The sequence below is a fragment of the Anarrhichthys ocellatus genome, unplaced genomic scaffold, assembly GCF_004355925.1.
Source record: "Anarrhichthys ocellatus isolate YVR2014 unplaced genomic scaffold, GSC_Weel_1.0 scaffold7, whole genome shotgun sequence".
Lineage (NCBI taxonomy): Eukaryota > Metazoa > Chordata > Actinopteri > Perciformes > Anarhichadidae > Anarrhichthys > Anarrhichthys ocellatus.
Window position 1 is genome coordinate 7,364,334 of NW_022280037.1, and position 26,606 is coordinate 7,390,939.

The following is a 26,606-nucleotide window of genomic DNA, read 5'->3' on the forward strand; positions in this document are numbered from 1 at the left end:
TGAGCTTGTTTGTTCGAGTGTGTGTGTGTGTGTGTGTGTTTACTTCCTTTTTTTTTTTTACCTCTTTCTGTTTCCCTCCTCTCTCCTCTTCATACCTGACAGCAGAGCATAATAAGCACCGATTTATTCACACTTGAATGCAGCATTGTCTTAGAGATGATTGGATTATGGTATAGTGAGAGCGGGATGAGGCCTTGCTGACACTGTTGATTTCCCTTATTCGCTTGCGGTGACTATCTGAACCATGTAGCCCACCCAAGGCTTCCTAACTCATCGCCCCTCCTCAGATCAACCCATCCCAATTAAAAGAAAGAGGAAAAAAAAAAGAAAAAGATATTGTATTACACATGAAGAGTGAGGGGGAAGAAAAAAAAATCCAGAGCAGTGTATATTTGTAAACGGTTGATACAGTGTGTGCGCTTGTCAATGGTTCGCTCTCTTGTCTTTTAATTAATGAATAACATTTCTGTCTCTTCTGTGCTACATCCAATTAGGGAGGCAAATAGAATTAACAGTGTCTGAATATTATCTGTTCTAATGAATTAGCCTTTGTGTCTTCTTGTGCTATTGTGCCCCTTCTCGAGTAAAGCTTACATTTTAGCAGAAGGCTTTTCATTTCCCTCCATGCATATGCATTACGCTTCTTTGATTTTCTGCATAGTTTCAGATTTGTTAGAGAGAAAGTGTGTAGGATTTGCCGGTCTCATGCGCTTTGTTTTGGTGAGCTTTCCTCGGGGAGTGATGGTAGTTCCCATAGAGGTTATGGTGTAGCTTATCTTCACCCTGCATGGCTGGAAAGGGAAAAAAAAAAAAAAAGAAGCTTGCTCTGTTTACATTTGATTTTCTGGTCCAGACTCTGAGCGCTGTACACCAATTGGTCAGACATGGTGATGTCACAGACTTGGTCAAGTAATAGCGATAATTCATCTTGTGCCCATGCAGTGATTTACAGTGTATATCAGCAGAGACGGGTGCTCGGTATACTGTCCTGTTTCTGTAGTGTCTCTGTAGTGCGCAGTGCAGCGCGTACACAGCCTCTCCGCCTGTGGACAGAGAGCCCTCGGGCCGAGCGGACCTGCTGAACCATGGAATTTCTCAGTTTTGGAGGTGTTCTAATTCAACTAGCTTTGTTCTCCTCGGGGGACCGGCCGTGTTTGGATCTCTCTCCTCCCCTTCTCGTGAAAACAGTGCAGCGTTGACTTGGACCGCTCTGTCTGTTCCACACAATTGTTTTGTGATGGTGGGATGTCTGGCCTTAACATTTCCTATTTGATTAGTGCTCAGAGGCAGGGCCCTGTTGGCAGGCATATCTAATCATCGCTACCGCGGCTGGAGAGAGAGAGAGAGAGAGGCGAGGCTCACTTGTTGCATCTCCCACACTCCCCTTCCTTTAACTGCATGCGTGCTGTAAATGACTGCAATAAAGAAAACTGCTGCTGCGTTATTTTCGGGATCATTTTCGGATACGGAGGCCTGTGTGTTGACTTGTATTGAAATGCAACACACAGTTAAATGTACACACAGTAACTCATAGTCTGGCCATGGATTCTACATTTACAAAGATAATAATGAACAAAGATAATAATATTCAGGTCAACAAAACAAACCCAGAATTATTGGCATCATAATATTAGATGTTGTGGCAGAACAGCGGTATTGGATTGCATTAGATTCTACAGGTGTACGTAGTAAAGTGGCCACCGAGTGTGTATTTACATGCTCATATTTTAGGGTTATTTGTTACAAGGAATAACTCAAAAGTGGAACTATCCATAGTGACTTGTGCGTTTTATATTCATGCCATTTCACACTATGGAATTGTCCTTTTGATGTGTGTTCATGTGCTGTTCACTACAGTGGAAAAGGTTGTTTTTGCCTCAGAGAAAGTTTTGCTGCATAAATACAATCACTCAATCCCAGGTGTCTCTTAAAACATCTTCCTGTGAATTATTAGCTGCTATATTTAGGACTTTTTATATTCTTGATAATTGAGGGTGTTGTAAATACCCAGTTGTTCAATAGAGGTGCACCTACACTTTTCCAACGAGGCTGTGTATAATTGCGTGCTCAACCCAACAGAAATGTGTGTTTTTCTGTGTTTATGCTGTGTAGCAAGTTGTGTCTTGAAATGTCAGCTGGCTTCGGGATTTACGGCCCTGTGTGTTTCTGGTGTGTCAGCGATTCTGTACATATTCAGCACAGGATTCCTGTAGCAGCCCTTTGCAAGTGTCATTGCAACACACGTACACAAACACACACTAGGCGAGGAGTTCTCGGCTCACCTCGCGCTGCTACTACACCAACAGATTTCTTCCCTTTCCAGCGGGTTCCAGGGGAATTTGAGGAAAATTCAATGATTCCGCTAAATCTATTTTATTTGAAATTCCTAGGGATGTAGGCAGAGTGCAGGGCGGGAAGTGAGATTGCGCCAGGCAGGTGTTTGTCAATGAGAAACAGGGGACGGGAGCAGAGGAGGCGGCAGCATTCTCCTGCTCTCCTGTGGCCTGGCTCCACTACAAGCCTTCCTCCCCATATTGTCTCCTGCTTTTATATTAATTACAACTTGTATTATCAGCTGCCAGTTGCTAACCCCAGCAAATAGAAAAGGCTGTCCCAAGAGACCACGCTTCTTTTGTGTCTTCCTCTCTATCTACTCTCATTGTGTGTGTGTCCCGCCTGCACATGTATGTATGTGCGTTTGCTTGCTGGCGTCCTCCTCCTCCTCCTCCTGGTAACACTGCTCTTTAACACAATTAGTGAAGAGCATGGAGTGAACCATGTTTGACTCCTAATTATGCCCAGCTTCAGGGAATAGTCACATGGGCTAGAGGCCTTCTTTTCTTTTTTGCTTCTTCCTCTATTTTCTTTTCAGAGGACTTCTTGTGTAGGTTGAAGGAGACTGTTTGGGTGACATGATTTATTTATTTTTTTTCAACTTGTTTGAACTTTATCAGACCCACGAGGGTTGTGACAAAATGGTTGTGTGTGTTTGTGTTGCGCGGTGCGGTGTCTGTTGATGCACCCTCCTTAGCTCGGAGAGGCCCACTAAATTATTCATGGGGAGGAAAGGCTGTTGCTTTTGTCGCCTTGTTGTGCGTGGAAAGTTAACGCTTTTGTTGTGATATTTGTTGTCTTGTTTTGCGGATAGGGTTATGAATGAGAGGTGCCTTACAGGTATTAAAAGAAGGAGAGGGTGCTTCATTAAAGATATCTACTGCGTGTATATGCACTATAGGCGTAGTATCCACTGTATTATTATTATTATTAGGTCATACAAAGTGCTGAGGTCTGCTTTTTGCCCAATAAGAAAGAAACTAACAAAGCATTATCTCCATCCCTGAATACAGGCCTATTAAACCCACAGTGTAGCAAATCACAGCAAAAATATCATTCCCTTTTACACCATTAGCTGAGGTGTCTTTGAATTTAATTTAGTGCTAGCGCCATTAAAAATGACATATTACTCTGCAATGATAGCTAAATTAAGTCCTATCGATTCGGCTGTTGCATTAAAACCGTGCTGTGGCAATAGCTGGCAAGTGTTTGAGAGAGAGAGAGAGAGAGAGAGCGAACGAGAGAGCGAGAGTGTGTGAGAGCAGCGAGCACAGTTTTTCCAGGTCTGTCTCGTATCTCGCTGGCAGCGTGTCTCATTGTGAGGAAGTAGAACCCAGTCATTTTCTTCTCTTGGAACAACAACAGCCCCCGTTTGGAGAGCACCGAGCCCAGTATACCTAAATACATGATGCACTCTGGGAGTGTGGGACTTTCACCTCCTTCCCAGACAAAACTAGACAGAGGGTCGATGGGCTATTCCCATATTAGCGATTTTACTCAGCATATGCTGTGTTGAGAATAACAGACAACAGCCCTCGTTCCCATGAAGTACACACCATGTGTTGATCAGTGGCCCATAGAGTGAACACATGACAATCATCCGTCCCTCTCAGAGCAGGGACACTTTTTCTTCGCTCAGTCTGGAGGTCTGAAACCCAGGCATGGGCCATTGTTCGCCCTTTCTTCGCAACCCTCTTCTGAGCAAATCTCCAAGCTCTTTATCTGATTGCCATCCGGTGAACAGCTGACGCTGAGAGCGCCTCGAGTGGAGCGGAGGGTCTGAAGGACCTTGTGTGTTTCTGTCTGCTGTTTTCAGCTCCGAGCTGTTTGAGAAAACAGCCCTCCTTCCCCCCCAAAAAAAACTTAGCAGATAAAAGGGCCTTGCTCACAGGCGTAGCAGAAGCCTTGCCTCCGCGGCAGAACAAGCAGCGGCGCATCAGGACCGTACACCCAAGGGAAGCTCGGCAGCCGCTTGTCTTGTATCCTCCGTTTCCCTGCAAACCTCCGCTAGTCTCCAGGCGCTATTCTGTCTGTCCTCCACCAGTACAGCTCACTCTGACTGGGGCACCAAAGCAGGCGGGCAGGCTCCTCTCTGGCGGGAGCTGAGGGAAAAGAAGTTCATCAGGAACTGAAGTTAGACAAAATGGTAAAAAAACGGTCTCTTTCTTGGAATATTTGGTGGCGTGTACATTTCTCCCTCTGCTTTTGTATGTATGTATATGTGTTTATGTGTGTTTGAGGGAGAGAGAAAAAAACACAGCGGGAACTGAGAAGTGGGTTGAGGTTTGTGGCAAGCCTTGGTGCAGGCCTGTGTTTGTTTGCCTTGGGCTCTGCTCAAGGGGCGCTTCTCTCGGGGCCCCAGACAACGTTGGGCTTACGTTCGCCAACATTTTGTCATCATGTTCAGGTGACAGATTAAATTGGGAAAGACTAGCTGGGGTTGTTTTTGCTGCATCAACTCTGTGTGAGAGACAGTCTGGAGTGTGTATTTGATTGAGCCCGTGCGCGCGGGTGTGTAGTAAATGACGTGATCAGTCTGTCCCTCTATTGCCTGAATGGCAGAGGAAATTCCACCTCCAGCCTGCCTTCATGTGGCGCTGATAAAGCCTTTCCTGTACAGTAGAAAATCCCATTTCCCTGTGTGCACCGACGGGGCGGTGGGAATGACCAGGAAAGAGAGGAGGAGGAGGAGAAGGAGAGAAAATGAGTTGTGGACAGAGGGAAGGAACAAAGAAAAGACGCCTTAAAAGCTATGAATTTGTTTATGGACATTTCTTTGAAGCTAGCCAGCAGAGATTTAACACTTTTTTTTGCAGCATGTGTTTGTATATATAAAAGTGAGTGAGTGTGCATGTGTGTTTATAGTTCTTGCTCTATTATGTCATTAGCATGTGTTCGTAAGTGTAGTTCTGCGAGCCTCGTGCGTGTATCTCGCTGTGGGCGTGTGCACATTTTTGGCAGATTAGCAAGAGAATCACTGTCATATCTTATTTTCATTTCTGACAGTGGTAATGATTAATGGCGGCTGTGGTGTGTTTGGACTTTTTACCTCTATATTTCTCACTTGACGCGGAAGTCTCAATTGGTTATGGTGTAAACGAACTCCACCGGGCTCAGCCATATGTGTTTGGACAATTACTCACAAGTGCTCCACTTGCAACGTTCAAAATCAAATGCCACATTAACAGAGCTTCGTTTTGCTCTCGTGCATTAATGAAACACTTTGATAACAGTGTTATGACTTATTGCCAGCTGCTTTAGTGCTTTAGTTTCTTTCTATTCATCTGTGATTTTAGTGGCATCCTTGATTGTCTGCTAGCGGGGAAATAGGCAACGGGGCTCTTTGCCTCGCCCGGACAATGTAAGCAGGCCAAGGACCTTCCCAGTGCCTGTAGACTCTTACAGATGTCACTCACTTTTCCAGCATACTCATATGGTCTCTCTCTCTCTCCCTCTCTCCCTCCTCCCCCTCCTCCCCTCTTCCTGCTCTCTCTGCTCCTGGTTTGCGGTTTGGACCGGGAATGTGGATGGATGCACGGATGGATGGATGGATCCCACGCTCCCTTTTCTCTCCTTTCAAACCTCAGAACCCAGCTTCCTGGAGAGACCATGATGACGCCACCTCCACACACTCAGCCGGCACACCGGGGCCCTCCAGCGGGGGACACGCTTCACAGAGCGGTGACAACAGCAGCGAACAAGGTGAGCCAGCACAGAAATGGCCATGCACATGCACACTCTCTCACACACACACACACACACACACACACACACACACACACACACACACACACACACATTTATACATGCGTAGACTTGTGCAATCAAGCACTGACACATAAACAGACATAGATACGTGCACAGGTCCATGCGGTTCATATTAATCATCATGCATGGGTAGAGTTGCCAACACTTCACTTTAACCCTGTCTAGTGTGAGATCTATAGTGAATAGATGGCACATTTCTCTATACACATATGTCCCAGTCCCTCCTTTTGCATATTGGATTATCCCGCTTTTTGACTGGCGTCCATGTAAACACATAGTCACACCTAAAAATGAACACGCTTATCCACTGTTACACTCACGCGCAAGTGCGAGCAACAGCCACTGTAATACACCAACCTGGTAAAGGGCTTTCCAAAATGTTGCTATTTAGAGAGCTGAACAAAAGCTGGTGATTAATACTATGTTTCTGCCAGTTCTTGCTTGCATTTAAATCATATTAACTTTGCTCACACAACAGCCCCTAATTATGTGTCAGTGAGCCTTCTGTTATCTAGTACACGACCTGCCAAACAGTAATAATGCATTTCAAAACTAATGTATTTGAAATTATTACAGATAGCTTGTGCAAGTCACAGCTATCTGCCTTGTGTTTTTGTCACGGTCTATATCAAATGTGACGTGTAAATTATCCAAAGCTTATGCTGGTAGTTGAATTTAGAGGTGAGGATGAGCATCAGTACATTTTGAGGTTAAAATTGTTGATAAAATGCAACTGCTGCCTGAACTACGAGAACAGATGATGAGCTCTTGGCCTTTCCTTTTTTTTTTTTGCCTTCTCCCTGTTTTGAATGCACCAAGATCTCCTTTCACTGGCGGCAGAGAGAGAGTGTGTGTGTGTGTGTGTTATTGTGGGTCTCTTTCTTTATCCGTGTGTGCCCTCTGGCAGTGTCCACGGTTTTGCATGAAATTTCATCACACCCTCTACACACACAAACATGCTGAAACACTCCGATGCACACTTACAACAGCTCGCTCACACATTGAAGCCGCTTGCCGCGTCTCGTTCGGAGCTATCGTTTTGTCGATTAACGATCAAATGTATCGATGGGATTTGTGTCTGTGGTGGAGCCGTTTTAAATCATTTTCTCCTCTTCGGACAGAAACAGCAGTTGGACCATTACTGACCACAGACCTGCAGCAGACCTCTGTGGCTGGCTGTGTCAGGACTAGTTGGATCACAGGCTAGTTGATGATAGCTAGGCCGTGGCTAAGCAACAGGAAGTGCCTGTTTGACAGTATTAGCATAATGAAGAAATAATACAATAATATGACACTTAATTAATCCTGATAATGATAATTCCCCATTTTGCTCGCCCCCTCCATGGTGAGAAGAGCAAAAATGAACAGTTAGAGAGAGAGAGAAGAAGAAAGAAAGAAATTGCAGCAAATCAGGTGTTGGATTTTGTGATATGGAAATAATAGTATTACCTAAAAACACTGTATGATTGCAGGTCAGACAACAGAGAGCAGTTTTTGCACTCATCTTTGCAATTGCAAGTAGCATGGGAGATGAAGACTGCAGGAACAACAGAGAGAGGGGGGGGGGGGTGAGAGAAAGAAATGCACTGCCTATTGATTATCTTACACACATAAGTACAAGTGACCTGTAATCCACAGAGCACTTATCGACTCCTCTCCCCACCGTATCCAGTAACAGCGGATCAATACAGGCCAAAGACAGTTACGGTACAGCACCGCACACGGGGCCAAGATAGGCCTGGACTAGATCAGAGCCACAGCCTGACCTCCACTGAAGAGTGCGAAATGCTAGATCTTTCATCGAAAAAAACTAAGTAAGCAGTATGTGATAGATGCAGAGATTTACAAGAAAGCGATGCAAGAAATATTGAAGTTAAGAGGTGAAAGAGTAGAGAAGGAATAAAAAAGTATGCAGAGCGAGAAAAAGGAGAAAGAGAAAAAAGTGCGAGAGAGAGAGAGAGAGAGAGGGCAGCTGATTTAATGGTCTAATGAGGCCGTCCTCCAGCCAGTTGTTTTGTGTGAGGCATGCTCTGACCTTTCGCTCCGCTCGGGAGCCCCGCCGCCTCATTTTTCACATTCTTGCAATTACGTTAACGCTTGAAGCGCTCGCTGACTCCCGACTCTGGCCCTTCCATTCTGACACAGCCTTCCCTACACAACCTCTTCCACCTTTTCCCCCTCCTCTCCTCCACGCCACTCCACTCCACTCCACGCATGAACTCGCCTCCTATCTCAATACATTTCCACATAAAATTTGTAGTCCACACTCTCATGTCCACAGAGAAAATGTGAAATGTGTGCCTCACTTCAGTAATGGGGTCTTTAACGGCTTGGCCCCTGTTAAAAGGGGTGACGATGTGGATCAGTTGAGGAAGACAGAATAAGATGGGACCCAGTGAGATATAGGAGGAGGGGGGGAGAAAGAGTGCGTGAGACCCACACTACTTTTTTGCTTCAGCTGCCAAGAAAAACAACAACTTTCTTCCGCCATCTTCCCTCTTGAAAGGTGTGTTGTATGTGCGCCTGTGGCGTGGAAAAAAGTGTCGAATATGTGACTCCGTTCCATTCCTTCCAAAAATGATCAAGCGTGTCTCCCAGTGACAAATTGTTTTGAAAGTTAAACGTTTCGAAGAGTAGAAAGTTGTAACTTGTGTCGTCCTTTCCCTTTTTAGTGCAGTATAATCTCTGCATACAGGACTCAGGATGGTTGCTGTGAACACAGTTAACTTCCACAAATCTCCGTCTTGTATCTCAGCATTCAGCAGTGCTCTGAACCTGTGCCAAAAAACAATTTAACAAGTGCGCAAATATGTATCGCCCCTCTTGTGGAATAATTTATTGTCAAGCCGTAAACCAAGGTGAAGCATGCTCATAGCTGTGAGTAAAGATTGCCAGTTAAGGTTCTGACACATATGAAAAAGGTTTCAGTACAATACTCAGATCTGTAACCTCTCCCCACCCCCTGCTCTTAACAGACCTTTTTTTTTTCTCCCTTTTTCTCAGAATTTCCCTCCAAAAAAAGAAAATATGAATGATCACCCTCAGGGCAAATTCTGCACTCTCACTTACTCACTCTTACAGACTGACTCCCTATGTTCTTGCTAGATAAACAAATATCCGCGGTTTTTTGGGAGAAGGTTAAGAAGGCAACGCACAATAACTTCATTGGCTCTGCTTGCACATCATTTTGATTAACAGTCCTTTGGAACTCCTCCAAGCTTGTCTAGAAACATCAAGAGACATCAGTTGCAGGGAGCTAAACTTGATGAATGTACGTGCCTTAATATAGCATTAGTTTCCAAGCAGGTGTTCGTAATATGTTAAAATACCCAAAGTGTGATGGAGCAGCTGATGAAATATTCTGCATGTGTGCCCACACCAAACACAGTAGAGTCAAATGCCCTATAGTTCATGAACTGTATATCCAAAACACTGATTCAGTACGGTAGGTAATGTTTTTCCCCTCTTGCTGTATGTGCGTGTGTCTGGGTGTGTGTGTGTGTGTGTGTGCGCATGCCTCAGCTCCAGTCCACACTTGCAATTATTAGCTATGCATGAAGACCAAAATCCACATTGACATCTTGAGTGGTGAGCAAAAGGGGCTTTCTGTACCATTCTACTGTGGATGGAGAAGGCTCAACAGAAGAGAGGAGAAAGCATTTTGTACATTTTCTCAGCAATTTAACAATCCGCACGCTCTGTGGATAGACAGACTCCCCAGAGAGATGGGGAGAGGCAGAGATGGAGAGAGGAAGGGAGGAAGAGAGGGAGAGCTTGAGTGTTCGGCTCTAAGGGAGCATGCTGCGCTTGATGGTATTGTGGTACATTTGTGTGTGTGTGGGTGTGTGTACACGTGGGGAGTGTGGTGAGCTCCCTTGGCCCTGGCCAGGGGCCCCACTCAGCAAGGTCTTTGTGGTTGAGCTCACCAGAGGGGGGTCATTCCTGGTGGGGACACGACTCCTCGTGTCTGCCCAGAGAGTCCCAGCATGAAGAAGGCCTTTTGAATCTCGCATTTTCCAGACCTTTGGCTTTCCTTTTTTATTTTAACTTAGGGCTCAGAAAGATCCAAAAATGAGGGATGAGGAAAAAAAGAAAAAAAAGTTTAACCACAACCAAAAGATCAGCAGAGTCTGTGCTAAACGCGAGATGGAGGCCTTGTTGTGTTTTAGTAGCCTATGCTCAGTGATCAACGAGGTGTATAGAAAATATATATAGTTTGTGTGTGTGTGTGTGTGTGTGTGTGTGTGTGTGCGTATGTTAGCTGGTTCCCTCTAAGTGCCTGTTAGAGTTTAATTTAGTGTAGTAATTAAAGCTGAACACTGGCCCATAAACAACAGATAAACAATAAAGCAGACCCAAGCCCTGCTGTTTCATGGCTCTCACTCCCAGCTGTTGGAGCACTGATAATTTTTACACAGTGCCCCCACCTCACCACAACACAATGCTGAAGCAACAAGGGAGTGGATGTGTTGTAAATATGTGCTTGGGTATATTTCAGTGTGTGATCGCAGAGGCTGAACTAAAAAAAAAAAAAAAAAGGGCCAAAGAAACACATAAACACACAGGATATGTCCACTTCCCCTCCCGAAAGAAAACACATAGAACCACAGCGAAGCAGAAAGTGTCTGCCTCGGCAGCCACTTAAAAAACCAGCTCAATGGCAACAGCGATCACATAAACATTACACCAAGTGCAGCCATTCAACCCATAACTTGCAGCATCTCGCCATTAGTGGCAGCAAGTAAACTTCACTTAAGCAGGAAAACAATCTAAAAGATATACCTGCTTAATGAGGACAACAATGCGCCAGCGTTTCTCAACGAGCTACTGTGTGCAATGGGAGCCTTGTCACTACACGTCGGCCCCATGTTAGTCAGGTGTCTGTTGTGAAAACAGTGCAGTGTGTCTGCCTGATGGTTTGTTGGGAAGGGGCAGGGCCATTGTTGAAAGCCGAGAAGAGTTGCTGTGGAGGGGGAGAAAACACGGTACGGAGGGGATACTTTCATGATCCCATTAGCATAAGAGAGGCTAAATTATTCATGTGGAGTGCTTAATCTATGGGGAAAAGTATAGTTAATGCACATAGTTTTAAAATGGATCTCTGCCTGCCTCTGCCCTAACACCAGATTCTTGCTGGATTCAGCATTCACAGGCATTTACGGGAACGGCTGTCACTCTCCCCTGCGTACACATACATAGACATAGAATTAGTGGGCACATGTGCACTTCAATAAGCGCTGCTGCACTTCAAGCTGTTTCAAGGGGTTCTGCTCTCAGACTCATCCCCTCTCTCCCTCTCTCCATAAGTCCCTTTCTCATCCTCTCCCTCCCTCTCTTTCCATTTATTCCTCCATCTCTCTACCTTTCTTTCTCCCACCTCCCCCTCCCTCCCTCCCTCTCTCGCCGTTTCCCTCACACTCCTCTCCTCTCTCATCCCTCTCTGTCTCGCTCTCAGTACCGCAGACTACCTGGCCCTCATCCAAAATGTGATTAAAGAGAATGATCAGCTCCCTCAGCTCCCTCCTTCCTTCCTCCTTTCCGCTCTCTTCTCTCCCTTTTTTATGTCTCTCTGTGTTTCTCCTGACCCCGTGTTGCGTTCTGAGAGTCTATAGATCACGAGAAGGAAAAAAACAAAACACACATGAAAAGAGCAAAAGCGAAGGAACTGTTAAAGGATGCGGGCTGCCACTAGAGTCAGCTCCACTTCCAGTAACATGGTCTTCAACCCACAACATCCCCACCACTCCATCCGCACTGTAGCTCAAGCTTTCTCCTCTTATCGTCTCCTTCCTTCCACTCCTCTCTTTCCCGCTCTCTCCTCTCCCTCGGCTCTGATTTGGGCCTGGTCCCCCTGGTCCATAATCATGAGCAGGCCCCATAGCGCGACCTGGCCCAACCCAGCTTGGCCTATAGCTTGGCCAGGAACTGGGTCCTACAGAGCAGGAAAGGCGCATTAACTGGGTCAGGCTAATGTGCAAACTAATGTTTGGAGAACAGAGGGAAAAAATTACCAAGATTATTCTGACAGCAGCTGAGGAGAATGTCTGTCTGTTTTGCGCCATTAAGGGAAAGCTTGGGGGAGACGTTTTTTTTCTCTCTCTCTCTCTTTCTTTTCTTCTCTTTCTCAGAGAAGTAGATGAAGACCAGCTTATCTGAGATTGAGTTGAGCATAATTAAAAAGCAGAAAGAGAAATGTGTTGCAGGGAAGTAATCATGATTGAATGAACTACAGTGAAAGGAGGGGAGTCACCTTCCCTCTCTTTTACCCAAAGGCTGGGACATAAAACAAAGGCAGAGTGCCGTGCTGTTGTATCAGTTCATTATACAGTGGGTTTACACACCCATGTTCCTTTGTTGATTACTCCAGTGCACGTGGTGATGATGAGGTGTGCACAGGGGTCTGATGTAATATGGCTAAAAGGGATTTGAGCGCATGCCCCGAAGGGCATTTCCGCGTCCATTAATGCTGCCGCCGCTGTATTTTCACAAGGATGAAGGTGCTTCAGTTCTTTAAAGGGAGAGTGTTTTCCCAGGAAATGTTCTGTCTTGTTTCAGCAGGCTAGCCTGAAGGGGGTCAGCCAAGAAGTCACCCTTAAGAGGTGATAATCCAATTGCTCTAGTCCTCACCAGATTTGTTTTCCCCTTGTCTGGCAGTGTTTGTGTGTGTGTGTGTGTGTGTGTTTACAGAGAGTGTAAGCATGCGTGTGTGAATGTATTAGACGTAGAATGAGAGGCAGAGGCAGCAAGATGCCATCGTTTTTTTTTCTGTGTCCAACCCGGGGCCCCATTCTAGATCAGAGAGAGGTTATGGAGGCCAAGTCTGTCAAAGGCACACCTGCAGGGAAAGTCCAAAAACCCTGACTGCCAGCTTACACAGGCCCGTTTAAGGTGTGCTTATTTGGAGTTTAACCCTGACTTCAAATGTCCTTTCCCTCTCTCCCCCTTTGTGTTTGACCAATGGGCCTTGTGCTCTTTTACTTTCTTGCCTTTCTTCTGCCTCCCTTGGCTCTTTAATCTCCTCCACCACCCCCACCCTCCCAATTCTCCTCCCCCTAATATCCGAACTCCACATCACAGCAAAGGTCCCTCCCAAAAGACAGCACGCGGTTGAGTCGAGTGGCTTAGCAAGGCCAGCTATAGCTTGTTCACTTGCTGTGTGGTTTTCTCTTGTATATACCAGGGTTTACACACTGAAGCGTATTTGGAACTGAGCAGAGCAGTTATACCCTACAGGTAGTGCTTTAACCATGCTGCCACCGTCCAAGAGAGTGGGAAGATGATAAAGGAAGTGTGTTACAATCCGAGTTCTTCCTCTCTGCCGCTGATTTTCACGCGCACATCTTTCACGTTTATGCAAAGCTTTTGAGGGCATTATGCAAGATAAGCTCATTTTCTAGTCTGATTCCCACTCTAGTACATGCTTTAATGACTCTTAAAGCCAAGGGCTGCTTTTTTAGGCATAATAGAAGTCCCGCAGTCTCTCAGTTTCCACGTAGCCAGAGTGCTTTTTCCACACCTGATCACTTTTGTTCACCCATTTTATGGCTATTGGGGAGCGGGCGGAGGTGCGGAGGAACAATTTGACAGTAGTTAGTGCCATGAGCCCTAATGTTTGTTGGAAGCAAGCATCTAATAATTTTTGATTACCCCAGAGGAGGTATTAGCCATGTTAGTCAGCAAGGATAATTTCTTATTTACATGCCCCAAGCAGTGAACACTCTGAAGGAACACTGGGGCTAAATGCGCAACAAAACGAATCAAACATGCCAAACGAGATGCTCCATCCTGGCTGGCTGCAGGGCTGAAGCTGAGAAAACCTTCATTATGCATTTACCATAATTCATTTAGAGGGTTATCAATTTGCAGAATACAGAGAAGATGTTTGGAGGGGGAAGCAAGCAAACACCATATCAAACGAAGGAAGAGGAAAAAGGAGAAAGGGAAAGCGAGATGAAAAGGAGTAAGATATTCAGGGGTAGCTCGATGCCTGGGTTTTTTAAAATGTTGTTCCAATTACACACTTTTCCATGTTCTGAGGCAGAACTTGCATGTTAAATGCTGCAATCTCCTCTTTTTTTTTTTTACCAGTGTCACGCTCCTCCCCCTAAAAGAGCAGAAGCTGATTTCTTTTTAATGAAAGCCATTTGGCACAGGAATTCTCTTCTATACAATTTTTGTTGAGATTGAGGCAACACAGAGATGTTCAAATATTGTCTTTCTGTTCATTTAGGCTCGCTCTTTGTTTGGCCTCTGCCCCGCTTACTCAAGGGCGTCTTGTATCTGTCTCTCAGTGTGGGTTTCAGGACAGTTACTACATGTTTTCATTTTTTTCTCTCCTGGCAACACACACTGAGAGAAGAAAAAGACCTTTTAAAGCATCTTTCCCTCCGCCATCAGGCAAGGATGACTAAGGCCCCATTAGAACAATTGCAGGAAACTTCAGGGAGACGGGAGTGTTTAAAAGAATGAAAGCAGCCAGAAAATACCACTATCTTGTGATAACCAGTGCTTGCTTTCATTATCTAAACACAAAAAAACTCCACCTTGGAAAGATTGCACTCATTCCATAGGTTGATTCAATACAATAAAACAATGAAACAGAGAGGTTGGGGGGGAAAAAAGCAAGACAAAAAAAAAAGAAAAAACATTTAACATTTTCCAAAGTGAGGGGGGGAAAGCTGCATTGTTTTGTACGAATGCTTACTCCCAGGGATGCAGTCCTTAGACAACTGAGTGTCTGCAGGAGACATCTGTGAAGCCTGACCTTGTGACCCCGGAAAGAATGCTCTTAAGGTGGGGGAAAACTGCCTTTACCATTGCATCATGGCCTACAGGACAGCCCAGCAGCAGCACAACAAACAGATAATAACAACACAACAGACCAACAGTCGATGGGAAAAAAAAAATGGGGTTAGAGAGAGACGAGCAAAAGAGAGAAAGAAAGAGATGCTGTAAATGTAAAGATTGACAAAGAAAAGAAAAAAGAGAAAAGGATGGACAGACAGGCTGATAACATGCACAGAAAACACAGACAGACTCGATACGAACTGTGCCTCACAGGCCTGGCCGTCTTCTACTCCTTTACCCCCCCCACCCCCATGAGATCATTTTCATCCTTTATGAGTCAAAAGGAAGCCCGGTTGAAAATGAAAGGTTACACAAGCCAGAGCCCAAGCCCTCGGAGTGAGAGAGGAGAAGAACCCTGCTGCAAGGGCCCTGCTGTTATTCAAAGCACCTGCCATTGTGTGGGCGCCCATCCAGGCCTATTGTTGTGCAGAAATTAGTCGTGCTCCCTTTGGCTCCCTTCGGCTCTAGAGGCATGCGGCAGACCCCCTTGTTGTTTTGGGTTCAGATACGTGGTCGGATAGATGCGTGGCCCTGGCTACCATCACCACTGGCTGTGGCCCTTTGCCCTTTCTCCCAAAACACGGTATCATTCTGTTTTTTTTTTCCCTCATCCACCCTCTGTTGTGCACTTCTCAAGAACACTTTCAGGCCAACATTCCTATAGTTTTCTCTCTTTTTCTTTTGTACTCCTACTCTCCTTTCTCCTTTGGTGTATATGCTTATTGTTCTTTGGAGCACCCTCATTATACCCATGGTTATATTTTAAGGGCCTCTCTCTTTGATTTTGGTCTCATGGGGAGTGAGTGGTGGGCTGGTGGGAGCTGTAGGGCTGGCCCAGCTCTCCGGGCTCCCCAGCCAGCGTCTCGGAGAGTGGGCTTGGGGGTATTGTTGGGCTGGGTACCACTGCAGAAGCGCTGGTGCTAAAGCTAGTGCAGGGGGTGGATGTGAGGGGAAAATTGAAAAGTCAATAACGAAGGCCGCACAAAAAAAGAAAGGGTGAAACAAAAGGAGATGGAGAGCTTCAAAAAGCTGAGAGCTATGGAGCACTGCTAATTAATAGCATCAGAGGAACAGCTTTTTTTCCCCCTTCCTTCTGGAACTTTAATGCTGCATATCAACTTGCGAGGCGATAAGGAGCTCGCATTGTGAGTCAGGTCCATCTCACTGCCAGACCAGCATACAGTGCCCATGTTATATGAGGGAGGATTGGAAATGTCTCATTGGGAAAATGAAAAGCAAACAAAAAATTGCATAGAGTGGCCAGGAAAACAAAAATACACTATATTGTAATGCAACCATAACTTTGTGAAACTATTGAACCATCAGTCATTGTGTTACAGAGGGGTTGAATCAAGTCTGTGGTCATTTTTGAGCCGTTTCTAACGTGTTGTTCCTCCTACATGAATGAGATGGATAGACAGTTTTAAAAAAAAAACCTCCGATTGTTCAATACTACCACAGCACAAAGTACAGCTTCAGTTCACCATAGAACTGATTTAACCTACAAATAAGTAAGGCTTTTGCGTTGCATTACTTTAAAGGGGTCTTCCTAATATTTTGGCCACTCAGTATAGATTTGCATTATTGTCAGTAAGCATGTGTATATTCACATGCATTTGTTTTTAAATTATACCCTGATTCCAAAATAGATTGCTGTGTATTTCTACTCTCCCTTGTCACGCAGCTAATTGAAAGGTTGAGGTCGAGGAACGTGACAGAATACACATTTTGGACTGTCAGCGAGGCAGTGTGGCAGCAATTTGAACCAAGGCTTTGCAATTTGTATTTTTTTTTACAGCAGTAATAGGCTCCTCTCTCACTTTTCCTGCCATAGCAATATCCACTGCCAACAGCTGTCAAGCCCCTAAAATCAAAATTAGTGCCATGGAATTGGGCCTTAATGAAATGACCTGCTGGATTTACCTTAAGGAGCACGGCCGACAGTCAATACTAGCCTCGTCAAAACCCTCTCTCTGCACGCTGTGGCCCCATTAACGAAAGGAAATAGTCTCAAGTAAATGTATTAAGCACTACTTCCACCTTCTAATTATATTTTTCCCTTCTCCCTTCATAATTCATTCACGCTTTCATTTGTTCTTAATATTGAAAAAGGCTTTTAACTGGCTTTTCTGTCCTCGTGGGGTCACCAATTATATGTCACAATGTATCAGGAATGTCAGATGAGTTGAATATTGGGGATAAATGTAGTGTCCCAGCCCACTAGGATTTATAAATATATTTATGTTCATAGCAGAAATACAATATTTCTTATCATAATATCGTATGTGGCATTTAAGGGTAACACCATGGAATCCAGAGCTCTGGGCTCGCCGCGCCTCTGTTTCCTATAGAAAGACGTGAATGTGTGCCAAGGCCCAGTGGAGGACACTTGGCCCTGGTTATTGACTTGTAAAGGAGCCGGTAGGTGAGGGGTCTTGACAAGACATGAGCGTCTGACTCTCTTTTAAAGCTGTATCTGATTTCTCTGCTAGTTGGCTCCCCGGAGAGACCCGCTCTACCCTCTGTTGATCAGTCTCTTACTCATAGCTGTATGGAAAAAGGCAGCGATAAAAAGAAATGGAAGAGTAGTTTTGTGAAAGGAGACGCTCTCGTTGTGTATGCCATGATTCCCTGTTAGGGTGAAAATGAGAGCGAGGGGGGAGGGAGAAGGAAGCAAAAGAATCGGCTGCTAGGTGAAGGAGCTGTATCCCAGAGTATATGTGTATCTCAGTCAGTATGTCCGTGAAAAAAACCCCTCTTCAGATGAATGTTTTGGTGGGTTGGGTAACATGGACTTCTCAATAACGGCTTCTGCATTTGTGTACAGTATGAAAGTAACAGATTTGCATCAGCAAGAGGGCAGACAAAGCAAGTATTAGCTAAGCCGGATCCTCACTCCTGATAGATCTGACTAATTTATGAGGTAAACTGCGCTGACGGACAGAGAGAGAGATGCAGGTGGAGGGAGGAAGTTTTCATTGACTCTCCAGAGTAGGGCAAGCCAAAGCCCCGGAGAGATCTCTCTCAGTTTGAACTTTATCAGGGGCTACGCTTAATCAATACGCTATCGGAAAAAGAATTAATTACTAAAGCAGAATAAAACAGCTGCATTTTAAACCAAGGATTCATCAATTCTGTAATCTCTTGGTTACAGCTCAGGTGTCAGGAGGATCATTTTAGCTCCATGTAATGAGGAACTGTGGGAGTTTACCCCAACCCTCTGCCATCCTCCTCCTCCACCTCTCCGTTCCTGACCTCCCCTTCCAACCAACACCCAGTTTCTTCTACCTCCTCATCATTTTTCTTCCTTTTTTTTTCTCCATTCCATTTCCTACCTCCTCAGCTGTTTGTCATCTACCTTCAATATTCTTCCTTTTTTTTTTTTTTTTACACTTTCCCTCTTCCCTTGCCCCATCCTTAAGAGACTAACTGTATTCTACTCTCTCATCCCCCCCCCCACCCCATCCTGCTACATTCCCTTCCCACCAAATTCCTGTCTTTGCGGGGATGGTACGAAGGGGTATTAAACTCGAAATCTCTGGTGCGAATGCTGACTGGAACAGGACATTCCCACTGCTGCAGCCATCAAGCCGGACATTCCTCCGCTCAGACTGGGACACCGCTGGTGTTATACAAAGAGGGGGCATAAGGGACGGGGGAAGTTGGCGTAGGGGGTAGAAAAACAACACACAATGCTCAAATAGTCAAAAATAATATACATGTCGTGTATAAACTCAATGGAGGGTGACAATCAAAGGAGAGGATCGGTTGGATGGAAATGAATGGCGTATGGTGAACACATTTAGATATTGGTGGGGGGGACAGTCAAGCCACATGGGGAGTATCCTTGTGTCCCAATAACCCCGGCCACGCTGTTGCCACGACCAGTGCCATCCACCCTTCGCAGCCCTTGACCCCAGCCCAAAGTCTGTAAACGGACTGTCCTTGACTCCTTCATAATGGGGGATTTCAAGGCAGGTTGAGAAGGGGTTATGGGTGATGAATTGGGTTTTTAGTGAGCTCATTAGGAAGCCAAACAGAGTTTAGACTGGCGGAGCGGGGCAGCAGCACAGTAATCAGTTCTGCTCGCTTTGTTCCCTGCCTCCAGGACATTTGTGTGAAAAAAAAAAAAAAAAAAGGGAGCGAGGAGGAAAAAAAACTTCATGGCATTTGGCTGATGAGAGGACTGCTGAGCAGAGGCTACAATCTGATGGTTGACTTGTTGATTTATATACCTTTTCATCCATTTACTCTACCAACCCCCCCCCCAGCTCTCTGCAGAAACCCCCATCTCTCCTAAACTCTACTTTGATGCCACTGTCCAGCAGGTGTGGCAAAGATGTCTGCAATAAATCCAAGTCGTCCTCCTCTCTCAGTATAAAAACGGGGAGTTTGTTTGTTTGGTTTTGAATTCTAATTGAGGGTAGAGAATCACTGCTGATGCTGTTGTCATACTTTGCCTCAAACAGTGTAAGCTGTTCTGAATCACAAAACCGCACTTTGTTTAAACTGGCAACCAGCACACAGCTGCTCTTTCTGGTGGTTTAGGTAGGAGACTTTGATATGCAATAGTTCCTAGCGGGGATTGCAAAGCCATTTCTTCACTAGCAGATGGATCCATATGATGTGTTTGCATGCTCTCTTTGCTTTCTTTTGCTCGGTCTTGTCTCTTTATTCCCTGCTTTCACTACATTATCATTCCAAAGTAGAGCAACTTAGACGTTTTTACAAAGCAAAAAGTGTGGAAGCAGCTTGTTTTACTAATGATCATACTTGTTTCAATTCAAAATAGCCCTGCTTGCTTTTGGGAAATACCTATTCTTTAATATTTGATGCAGCATCAAACCTTAGGATTAAAGTATGCTTCTCTGTGTGCACATAGCCCTGTTTTTTTATCCTAACAATCATAAATTATAGAGGGAGTAGCTTCAATATGTGCAATTTTAACCATTTAGATCAAAAAATAGCTCCATTGTACCATATTATGTTCGGGATAAAATAAGGGCAACGTGTGTGTAGACAGACACAAGGTTTGGACAGGTGCCTTGGCAGGTTTGTACATTTGTTTATTAAGAAACAAGGGATGAACCGCGATTACCTGTGAGACCAATTAGCCCCATTCCATTTGGAATTTAAGGGAAGAGCAGCGGTAGTGTTGGAGTGCAAGGGGAAGCGGGGTGGAGTTGTCAGGGAGGCAGAGAGTGTGAAATGTCTGGTGGAGACCCAAAGCCCTTCATTAGCCACTGATCCCTGTCTGCTGAGTGAGGAGCAGTCATGGGCATCACAACTCCCTTTTAGTTCCCCCAAAAAGAGTGGGGTGAGGGGGTGGAGGGTAGCTACCCCGTCCCCTGCAATTTAGCCCTTTGCCATTCATGCAAATTGGGTCCTGACATCTGCAACAGCCTGCCTCCTTTCTTTTATACATCTTTATTCCATCTCCTTTCTTTGGGTCTTTTTTCCTCCTTAAATAAAGCCCCCTTTAGATAGCAAACTCTTGTCTCAGCTGACATACAACCTCCACATCTGTGTAAAAGTAGCACTTTCCTGTGTGTTCATATACCCATATTTAAATATGTACGGGGAAAACATTTCAAGATCCCAGAAGGCGTAAGCAGTCATTGTGCAACCCTAAAAGTCCCAGTTTATGATGTATTAAGACAGTTGTTGTTGCAGGTAGAAGGTTAATCACACCAATAATTAGCTCAGCATAAAGCCTTGGATAAGGCGCATACTTTGTAAACCCAGATTTTTTTAGGGATTTGGCAGATGATAGTCTTATGAAAAGATCAAGTGAGTTCTAGGCAGCCGGTGACTCTGGAGAAAAGGCAGTAACCAGGCAGCCTGCCCCCTTCCTCAATCTCCCTTCTGGACGAAGCACTCTTCTTTGACTCCAGGGGAGGAGAAGCTGAAAGGGGAGGGTGGCTTTGCTTCAGCCCTTATTTTGTATTAAAATGTAAAATAGCCTTAACTGGCTGTTAAAAACAAGTTTTACCTCCACCCCTCCCCTCTCTTTCTCTCTACTCCGTCCACTTCAACCTTGCCCCCTATGGTAGGGATGTGCACAGTGGGGTCAACACTGTGCCTGTGAGAGGAGAGAGGCCTTGTATCGGTGGAGAGGTGATAGTTATCTCCAGCATTCCAGGGATGACAGAGAGATATCTGCATGATGGCAGGGTTAGGGGGCTTAGAGAAGGGGCGGAGAAGGGAGGTACAGGAGTTGTTGAGCAACTACCCCCCACCACCTCCCTCCTTCCTTCCCTCCCTGCCTTTCTTACTGCCTGACTGCCTCGCTTCCCCACACATAGAAAAAAAAACATCTAATTAGAAGCTCTTATTCCACTTCATTTAAGGGAACACTTAATGATGTGTTTTTGGGGGGGAGACAACTACGCATTACTTCTCATGCAAAAGGAACCACTCAGTCGTTGCACTCAGGATGCAGATACAGCTGTGTTTGAGATGGAGGTTTGTTCTCATTTCTGCCGGGCGTCACGGCTGTTGGAGGACAGAGGGAAATGTGCTAGTCCACTCTCCTTCACCTTTAGCCGGTGTCCTGGCGGTAAGAGGGGGCAGTAAAGCGGAGGCGGGTAGTGACATCTGAGTTTGGCAGGGAGACTTGCTGAAGGAGAGAGTTTGTTGTAATTGCTCTGACAGGTTTTAGGGCTGTTAATGACTCCGGCCTGAGCGCTACCAATTTGTCAGCATGCTTGCTGTTTACTAAGCTGTTGTTTTATGGTCCAGTGCAAGGGGCTGCTGCTTGTTTAAGCACAGATCAGGAAATAATCAGCGTAAAACACTGGCTGCAGTGGTGCAGCCGCACTAAAACAGTTCCGTCTAGAGCCCTCATCTACTGTATGGATCTGAATGAGCGCAGTAAACCATATGGCGTGTGGTCACACAAGGACACACAAACGCACATGATGGGTTGCTTGCTGGCAGAAATTGGACGCTCGAGTGTGTGTTTTATCATTAAAGGGATTACTTTCTACTCGTTAGCACTCGTCTGTGTTGTATGTTAAGGAGCGCGAAGCATATTGCTAGCATGCAGTTATAGCCAGAGGACCCGTAATCCCCAGTCGGCACAGAGCAACAGAGGGCCCGGCCATTCCACTAGTGTGAATAGAGCCTCTACGTGTTTGTGTATGTGTGTATGGGAGAGAGATTGTGTGTGCGTCAAGAGCATGTGGTCACAGAGCCGGCAAAGACCCCTTCGTAAATCCATAGTAAATAAAAGGGGTAACCAGACGGACAAAAGAGGAGCCCCCACTGCTACTCTCATTCGCTGCCATTTGGGGGACTGAATGTGCTAAACGCCGCTTATGTTGGCTGAAAAGTTGAGGAGAAAAAAGAGGGAAAAGGGAGGCTCTAAATCCCCCTCTTCTTTTCTCTTCATTCTCTGCGGCCAAGCCTGCAGGGCTAAAGGTGGTTTAATAGAAGGGTGTTGGAGGGAGGTTTGGAAGGTCACTATGGTGTGCGAAGGTAGGCCAAAGGAGCTCCTGCTCCAAGAAACTTAGCTTCTGTTCTCCGTCTACTTCTCTCTCCTTCTGACTCCCCTCATGAGTTTCTCTCTTCTCCTCATTTGGTTGAGCTCGGGTGAACATGGCTGACTAGATTGGGCTGACAGGGGTTGTGGGGGGTCTGTTGTAATTAGTCACTTTAACCACAGCTTCTATAAGCCACTGCCTCTACACTCTTTGCTTCATTACCCTGAAACAAATGCCGGGGCCTCCCAGTGCAAAATCACTGCGCAGCCTTTGGAATAATTCACACAACATCTAAAGCTTGTCTGGAGGCTTTTCAGTAGGTGTATTAATAGTACAGGGACCAATAAGTCTGGAGTGTTATTTGATAACTAATCATGACTGGGTTTGAATGTTATCCAACTATTGACAAGTCATTATTCATTCATGCATGGGTATATCGGAATGGTGGTAGCAGCAAAGGGAGGGCGTACTGATGCTAAGATATGTGTTACTTGCGGCCATTTCCATAATGCTTCCAGGGCCGACTCAACCTCAGAGGCTCCCTTAGGGCCAGGGTGCCTCCTAGACATGAAGCATGATCTCTAGAGTCATTAGGACTCCCATGACTTCCCCCTTAGTCTCAGCAGACACTGTAGGACACTTTGTGCTAAACCAGTTCTTTGTGCAGGAAATCCTGAAGCGACCCTGAATGTGCCAACATTAGATAAGCAGAGATTCAGTGTGTTTACATACCTTTCCCAACCCCTTAATGAGCTCAGCCCTGAGACCAATTTACTCTCAGGGAGATGTATCTGAATGCATTTTTAATAACCACAGTGGTGATTAGAGAGGGAATGTATGTGAGCGAAATGTGCTCTTGGACTTATGCTTGTTTGTTTGTCAGTGTTTTCTTTCACTTCTCTCGCCCTCATTGCATCTGGTCATTGTCTTCCATCTCGCCTGATTACACCTTCTCGGTTTCTGTGCGTATGAAAATAGGCACAAACTTTCGTTGCAGGCACTTTAGCTCAAGATATTGATATAGTGGCTGAGGGAGAATGAGAGAGGAGGAAAGAGCGAGGGAAGACAGACAGAGACTGGGGGGAGAGTGGGAGGGGGGGGGTGGCTTTTTTCCGTCTCCAAGGGCGCTGCTTTTCCAAAAGTGCCTGGGGCTACACTCCAGCACCTCGGCTCCCCTAGGCCTTTCGACTGCCTCCTAATAGCCAACCCCCATCTGTGTCACATGGCCAGATGATGGGACGCTTCCCCCTGCTCTGCCTTGCACTTTTTTTTTTTTTTTTTTTTGCTTTCCCTATTTTTTTCAGAGTGCACATCCACACAGGTTAGAATGGCAGAGTTGCCAGGGAACAGTCAGAAGCCATTAGCGTTTGGGACAATTTGCCCTGCAGCGTTCCTTCTCTTGCTCATAAGAAAAGAGTGGGGGTGGATGCAAAGCACCAGCTCTCCTTTAGATGTAATGAGGTTGTGCAAGTTGGGTCTTCTTTATTCTTTTTCTACTCCTTCTTTTCTTACCCCTGCTCCTTCTTGTTCCTCTTCTTTCTTTCTTTCTTTCTTTCTTTCTTTCTTTCTTTCTTTCTTTTCACCTTCTGTCCACACTTGATTTTCGTACGTGGTCTATTTAGAAATGTTTCTGCACATATATATAACTTCAAAACGACTATAAATACTGAACACTAAATGTGTGCTTGAATGCCACATGTCTGGTCTGTGCACTCATGACAGTAGCCATGTGCATGTGAGAGAAAGATGGAGGGAGAGAGGAGCTGAAAGCCTCGGAGTCTGGTTTCACCCTTGCGGGCTAGGGGCAGGAGGCAGCGAGCATGCTGGGTAATGAAGTGACAGGTCAGTCTGTAAATACGCACGGGTCGCTCTGGCCCTGGCCAGGGGGCAGGCTATCGCATTGCAGTGAAAATGGAAACGTCAATAAAATTAATCTGCCAGCCTTTTGGCCACTGTGTGGTTCCATTGGATGAGCCTGACTGCTCACAGCAGGAGAGGGATTTGGAGACTAGCTCGAAAATCAACACAAAACCTAGCGGCACACAAACAAACAACTAAACTGTGTATCAACATTATTCAGTGAAGCTCAAAAGCACAGAAACAAGGGGAGGGTGGTTAAAATTCACAGCTCACTAGTTGTTGTTATTGAAGTTTGGAAGCAAACTGGGGGAGTTAAGACTTGACTTCCGTCTGGGTCGCATTTCTCAGGAAGCCCCTCACAGTCAGGGTAGGGCTATGGCCAGACCAAAGTTTATTGTTTTAGGCTTTCCTGAACAAGGATTCGTACTTAGCCTGGGATTTACGGCATTTGCCACTAATGAATGCCCATTCTACAATTACAACACCCACTAGTCTGTGTCCCCGTTCCCATATGTCCTTCAGAGGGGCCGTTGCTTCTTTAACTTCACACAGGGAGCGCAAAGTCGGCACTTCTCTGTTTTCCTCTTTCGTGTGGCTCTGCGCTAATGATGTGGAAGGAAAACACTGTGCACTAGAAAGAAAAGAAAGACGGAGAGAGAAGAAAAAAGAAAGGGGGAGGACAAGGAAAGTAGTTAGAAGTGAGGGCCCCTGCTGTCCTTGTAGTCTTCATTTATTTTGCATTTGATTACACCGTTGGATCCTTTTTCTTCCCCCTTTTTAATGTTATTAGTTCAAATATTTATGCGAGATTAAGGCTTGTATAGGTGGTTGTGATTGATGCCTCCCCAAAAACAGTAGGACATGCGAGTCTGAATTTTGAGAATGTCAGGGTCCTTCTCTGCCTTAGTGGAGGAGTTTTTCAGATACATAATTTAGATGCCCTCAAGGAAGGCTTTCAAGGCATTTGTGCCCGGGGGCAAGAAAAAATAACTATGACTGTTAAAAGTAAATCACTTTTGCTAATGCACAATTAATGCTGGGGAAGAGGAACAAGAAAAAGGCAAGGGACAAAGATGGAAACTTCGATTTAAAGGAGAAATCGTGCCTGGGTTATGTGCATGTTTTTCCTCTTGAAATCAAACGCTGACGGACATTAATGCAGGCGAAGCCGGCGCTGGCCTGTCATGCTAATCTTGTGGCGGAATGGGGAGGGGTTGCTGCAAGGGAAGGGAGTGGGAGAGGAGGACTAAGGGAGTCGGGGCTTGGGGTGGGGTGTGGGGTAGGGGAGGCAGACGAGTCCATTATGTGCATCGAAGTGCAACAATGAACCACCCCAAATCACATCCCTACTTTAATACTCATGCGTCTCAACTGGATGCCGTGAATTATCAACTCCTTTTGAGTTTTGTTTGTCTGCGAGTGTGTGTCTGTGCACGCAACATGATTTACGAATGTACTGTGTGTGCCCGCATAGCTCCGTCCTGTCCCCTTTGGCTCTCTTCAAGAGATGAAAAAAATATGTCAAGCATGCAAATTTAATTGAATTAATGACATGAGTCCGAGCCTCTACTGTACTTGAAGGCTCCTTGTCCTCTTTTTTGTCATCTCGCTCCATTTTTTTTCTTTCCTCCGCCTCCTACTGTAGAACTGGAATGAGGAAACCTAGTGTTTCAGCATCCAACCATAATAGTACAGTCATTAACCCCTATTCCCCTCTCCCGTGCTCTGGGGTATAGAACAACTCTGCTAGGCCTCTCCATAAACCCCTCACTCGCTGTACAGGCCTTCCTCTAAGGCCATTTAAATCCCCCTACCTCCATATCTTCACTACACAACACTGGCTTTGCTGCGGGGATTCTCTAGGCCTCAGTGCAGTGCTTTTGAGTTCCTTTGTATCTGTGGTATTTGTCCATTTATCCATTTTTCACAAGCCTTAAACTTGTACTTCTTGTACTTCTGTTTCAGCTCAGAGAATGTTTTCGTTAGATCTTATTGTACTGTATTCTGAGTCATTGTTGTTGTCTGGGATGTTATGTAACCCCGGGTTTTGTTTCCGTCCAGGAGATGGCTTAGACAACAGCGTTGCATCGCCTGGCACAGGGGACGACGATGATCCCGACAAGGAGAAGAAGAGGCAGAAAAAGCGTGGCATTTTCCCCAAGGTGGCCACTAACATCATGAGGGCGTGGCTGTTCCAGCATCTCACGGTAAGCACAGCCATTACTTTTGGAGATTAACATGTATGAAAACAACCCAGATAGAAACGCACACACACACACACACACACACACACACACACACACACACACACAC

The 26,606-nt window shown here is 45.5% G+C and overlaps 1 protein-coding gene across 6 annotated transcripts in view; it reads left to right on the forward strand.

Annotated features, from left to right (window-relative positions):
* Positions 1 to 26,606, forward strand: part of meis2a (Meis homeobox 2a) — a 76,690-nt gene that overhangs the window by 7,197 nt on the left and 42,887 nt on the right. For 5 of the 6 annotated variants that reach the window (XM_031847756.1, XM_031847762.1, XM_031847760.1 and 2 more), the window contains exons 7-8: positions 5,922 to 6,036; positions 26,355 to 26,500. In XM_031847756.1, the coding sequence (XP_031703616.1) occupies positions 5,922 to 6,036; positions 26,355 to 26,500 (261 nt within the window). The remainder of the gene's footprint in view (positions 1 to 5,921; positions 6,037 to 26,354; positions 26,501 to 26,606) is intronic. The other variant, XM_031847757.1, reaches the window with a different exon arrangement.